This window comes from Toxorhynchites rutilus, chromosome 3 (genome assembly GCF_029784135.1).
Source record: "Toxorhynchites rutilus septentrionalis strain SRP chromosome 3, ASM2978413v1, whole genome shotgun sequence".
Taxonomy (NCBI): Eukaryota; Metazoa; Arthropoda; class Insecta; order Diptera; family Culicidae; genus Toxorhynchites; species Toxorhynchites rutilus.
In genome coordinates this window covers 49,924,718-49,929,550 of record NC_073746.1, presented here as the reverse complement: position 1 = coordinate 49,929,550, position 4,833 = coordinate 49,924,718, and the positions used below count along the sequence as shown (strand labels likewise).

The 4,833-nt window shown below is 41.6% G+C and overlaps 1 protein-coding gene across 1 annotated transcript; it reads left to right on the top strand.

The window, feature by feature from the left end:
• Window positions 1–929: 929 nt before the first annotated feature.
• LOC129778408 (aldehyde dehydrogenase 1A1-like) lies at window positions 930–2,639 on the top strand. The gene is made up of 2 exons (XM_055785294.1): window positions 930–1,834; window positions 1,889–2,639. The coding sequence occupies exons 1-2, from the start codon at window positions 1,021–1,023 to the stop codon at window positions 2,539–2,541; spliced, it is 1,467 nt and encodes a 488-aa protein (XP_055641269.1). The 5' UTR covers window positions 930–1,020; the 3' UTR covers window positions 2,542–2,639.
• Window positions 2,640–4,833: the final 2,194 nt, after the last annotated feature.

The following is a 4,833-nucleotide window of genomic DNA, read 5'->3' as shown; positions in this document are numbered from 1 at the left end:
TTTGGTTTTGTTTGGGGTGGCATATTTTACCAGAGCCAAAGCCATAAAAGGAACACCTTGAAAGGCGACATGTGATAAGATATATCAACTCCAGAAAACATAACATTGTAACTCGTTGACCGGTGGTGGCTCATTTTGTCCCAAACAACAAAGTAATTTCGAATGCGAATTAATCGCTGTAATCAAACAAAATATCTGTTTACCTCTAACCTGTAAGATGACAACAGTCGTCCAAACTGATAATTTTTCGAAGATATCAGGTCGAATAACTTCAATTTTACGGGAAATTTATTAAATACGATGCGCGCAAAATTATATCCGAATGGCTACCGTGAGAGAAATTTCTGTTTTATTTTTTTTTTCTTTTCTACTTTCAACAGTTTCATGCATAATAGGGTGTCCTAAATAGCTTCATATGTTCTAAGAATAGGATAATCAAGAAGTATCGATTGGTTTTTAATTCAATTATGGGAATTTGAGCACCGGTTCATTTTACCAACCCTGTTCATTTTAACCTCATTTCTCCTACATGATATTGTTTTAAAACCTACTTAACATTTTCGCTATTTGTGCAAATCTGAAAATGCAAAGCAACAATGACAAGACAAATCTGCCATTATCTTATCTATCCTTGCCATCTATCGCTTCAACAGCGAAGTCAAAGCACCGAGTTCTCGAAAACACTAAAGCGCGCAGCTCATAACAATCCAACGCCTTCATCGTCATGATAAGCTCCGGTGTGGAGGTGCAAACGAAGTAACACTCCATCGCCAGCCAAAAAGGAAGGCAAACCCGACAGCCGGTAGAGAAATAAAACGTCGGATAGTTGTTCGTAGGCACGATCACTGATAAATAGCCGTCGGGCGATGCTAAAAATATACGACGGCGCAGCTCTCCTCGCTGATAGTGTTTATTTAAACGACTTTGCTGTCTCAGTTCGCCGGCAGTTTAGGCGGAGTTCTCGTAGCAGTCGGACGCGTTTTGTTTCTCACGTTGATCAGTTTTTGAGTTTGTTGAAAGATGGCCAACCCAAATCCCGAGATCAAGTGCACAAAGATTTTCATCAACAATGAATTTGTGAATGCTGTGAGTGGCAAAACATTCCCTACGATCAATCCGTCGACGGGAAAGAAGATCTGCGATGTTGCTGAGGCCGATAAGGCCGATGTGGACTTGGCTGTCAAGGCAGCCAAAGCTGCATTCGATCGGAAATCCGCCTGGCGTCAAATGGACGCATCGGCTCGCGGTAAACTGCTGATCAAGCTAACCGAACTAATGGAACGTGATTTGCACTATTTGGCAAGTTTGGAATCGCTGGACAATGGCAAACCGTACGCGAGTGCCGTCTTCGATGTGCACGGTTCAATGAATGCCTTGCGATATTATGCCGGTTGGGCTGATAAGATCAGTGGAGAGACGGTTCCTTCGGATGGACCACATCTTACCTACACCAGAAAGGAGCCGGTTGGTGTGGTGGGACAAATTGTTCCCTGGAATTACCCGATGCTGATGCTGGCGTGGAAATGGGGTCCCGCTCTGGCCGCTGGCTGTACAATTGTTATGAAACCGGCTGAGCAGACCCCACTTACCGCGTTGTATCTTTGTTCGTTGGCCAAAGAAGCCGGATTCCCGGCTGGCGTTATCAATATGTTGCCCGGATATGGTCCAACCGCTGGCAATGCCATCAGCATCCATCCCGATGTGAGAAAGGTGGCATTCACCGGATCCGTGGAGGTTGGTAAGATCATCATGGCTGCTGCGGCGAGTACCCTGAAGAAGGTATCTCTGGAGCTGGGAGGAAAGAGTCCATTGGTTATTTGCGAAGATGTTGATGGTAAGTTTAATCCCACCCGTCAAGCGACATGTCATTAATAATAAACATTTGCAGTGGATGAGGCTGCACAGATCGCGTATGCTGGCGTGTTTGAGAATATGGGACAATGCTGTATCGCCGCCACGCGCACTTTCGTCCAGGAGGGAATTTACGATGCGTTCGTGAAAAAGGCTACCGAACTGGCAAAATCCCGCAAGGTTGGCAATCCATTCGGCCAGGGCGTTCAGCATGGACCACAGATCGATGAAACCCAGTTCGGGAAGATTCTGGGTTACATTGAGAAGGGCAAAAAGGAGGGTGCTTCGCTGGAAGCCGGAGGCATCCGTGTCGGCGCGGAAGGTTACTTCATCGAGCCAACAGTTTTCGCGAATGTGACTGACGAGATGACAATCGCCAAGGAGGAAATCTTTGGACCGGTTCAGAGTATCATCAAATTCAAAACGTTAGATGAAGCGATCGAACGAGCGAATGCGACCACTTTCGGTTTGGCAGCGGGTATTGTCACCAAAAATCTGAACAATGCGCTCACGTTCAGTAACGCCGTGGAAGCCGGTTCAGTGTGGGTCAATACGTATCTGGCCGTCACAAATCAAGCTCCCTTCGGTGGCTATAAGCAGTCCGGTATAGGGCGAGAAATGGGCAAGGAAGGCATTGAACTGTACCTGGAAACAAAAACCGTTTGCATCAAGCTACCATCTAAGGTCTGAATGGGTTGTCGCGTCTTGTTGAGTGTTATCACGTTTGTTTTGTAATATTATCTGGAACTGTACTGACGAGAATAAATTATCTCGATCCGCTTTTGTTAGTTCTTGTTGTTAAGTCCTTTTATAGGATTCGATTATCTCGTTGCTCTGTGAACATTTCCATAATAATCACGGCGTCTGTCATATATAGACGGTGTCAACAATGAACAGATTGTGTTGAATATAAATACAACACAACCTGGCCTTGGAGGCGAATGAACTGCAAAGTTTAAAGCCTCTTAAAAACAAAGAAACAAACACAACCTGGTGTGTGCCAGATCAAACTTACCGCTCGGATTCATGAATCACGGCAATGAAGGAGACGAATAATGATTCTATTCTAGTGTGCGTAAAAAAAATTGCTATACACGTAACTGCGCGTCGAGAGAGGTCTCGCGTATCTTCAATGTTTGATGTTTTGTTATGCTTCTGTTCGATTCCGATTGCACTCCCGACCCGGTTCAGATTATTCCCGCTGTTGATTATTCATCCAGAACAAAATTAATTGAACTGTAACGGACCGAACCAAGGATTGAACAAACATCGCATTAATATTGTTAAAGCATTTGAAGGTCACATTGAAGGCACTAGTCTGTAACAACTATGTGCTAATGCATTAGCAAGCTCCAATCACCGAGATAATTGTTTGGATGATTTGCAGTTTTGCACATAAAATAGTTGCGTCCAGCAACAATTCAAAAAAAAAATGATGACTTTTTATTAGATGATGGCGCTGTTGGATGTCATCCAACTTTTGATTGGTTTAGTTTCAGGTTTTCCATTCTACAATGTGGATTGTTTAAGATTTATCGAATACTTTTTACCCAAGCACAGAAATGAAGGGTGTGCCGGTTCGACTCAAATTCCGAACACTTCATTCTAAAAGATAAATAATTGAACAATGAAAACATTGATATTCTTTAGAGTATAACAACATTTATAGGTATAACAACATTTATAGGTATCAAAACAACAAATGAAACAAATTGCGGGCGGCAAACCCGGCATTTGCCGGGGGCGCTGGACCTTTGGGGCGCCAAAATTCAAGAATTTTCAATTGCAATTTTTTCCCCGTATTATATTTCATCTTTCAATTGAGTAAAAAACATGCTCCTTGCTCCTGTCCGTACATGGAACCAATAACCTCTCTTTGATTTTCGCAAAAACTGAAACAACACAACATCACACTATATCAATACCCATTTAGTTTTTGGCTATGTATGCCTGGGCGCCCCTTCATGCTCTGCGTTGTATTATTGCTTAAGGGGGTATTCTAGTGTAGAGACACGAATTTCGGACGTTTTTTCGAACTCCGTAAAAATAAAACAAAGAATATTTTTACTATCCATTATATCATTATTCGTTTATCTATCTTTCAACAATAAAACAAAAATAGGACGGAAAAAAAATATTCATAATTAGAATAGTTACATGCTGGTGAAGTGAGGGTGTTCAAAAAAAAGTTGTGCCATGGCGTACACGATTCCAGTTCTTCTGGTTATCTGAAACAAAAAAATCGAACAGATTCTGAATCAGTAAAGATGTCGCTATGGCATGAACCTCGGACAAGTCAAAAACATGGGTTTTAACAAAATGGCGGCCGTTTGAAAACAAAAATGCTGTTTAAAACGTTTTTTTTTGCGTTTACCGATTTTTTAAAAATAGTAAAATTAAAAAGTTATAATTTTTTATTGGTTCATGCGATAGAGAGATGTATGCAGATTATTTTCATATAAATTTGACATAAATCGGTTCAGTAGAACTTGAGATATCGTGTACGCCAGTTAGAAAAAAACTAGTTCCGAGAGAAACGCGTTTGAAGTTCATTGTGATGGCCGTAACAGGTTAGATACCACATCACTAAGATGGCTCTAACTAGGTAAATAATAGGATTTTCGATAAGTCCTTTCTAGAGTATATTCTTGAATGCCTAAACTACAGAAATATGGTAAAAAAAAATTTTCGATTTTTTCAGATTTCTAGACTAGAATACCCCCTTAAGGGCAGGCTCTTTCGTGGAAGGTCGAAAAATAATTTTCGTGATTTTTTTTCCGGAATAAAGTGAAATATTCGGGTATTTTGGTTATTGTTCAATGTACAAATAATGATCAGTACGCTGTTGACAGCTGGATTTTTTTTAATCTTCGCTTATTTTTCGTCGGCCTATTTCCGCCACTTCAGTGCCAATCACCGACATCAGGGAGGCGACTCCACCTGTTCCTACTTATCAGACTTAACAACTCATGAGCCGGGCCA

Coding starts and splice junctions, on each gene's coding strand:
- LOC129778408 (XM_055785294.1), top strand. CDS start 1,021: ATGGCCAACCCAAATCCCGAGATCAAGTGCACAAAGATTTTCATCAAC. Junction 1,835..1,888: donor TATTTGCGAAGATGTTGATG/GTAAGTTTAATC, acceptor AAACATTTGCAG/TGGATGAGGCTGCACAGATC.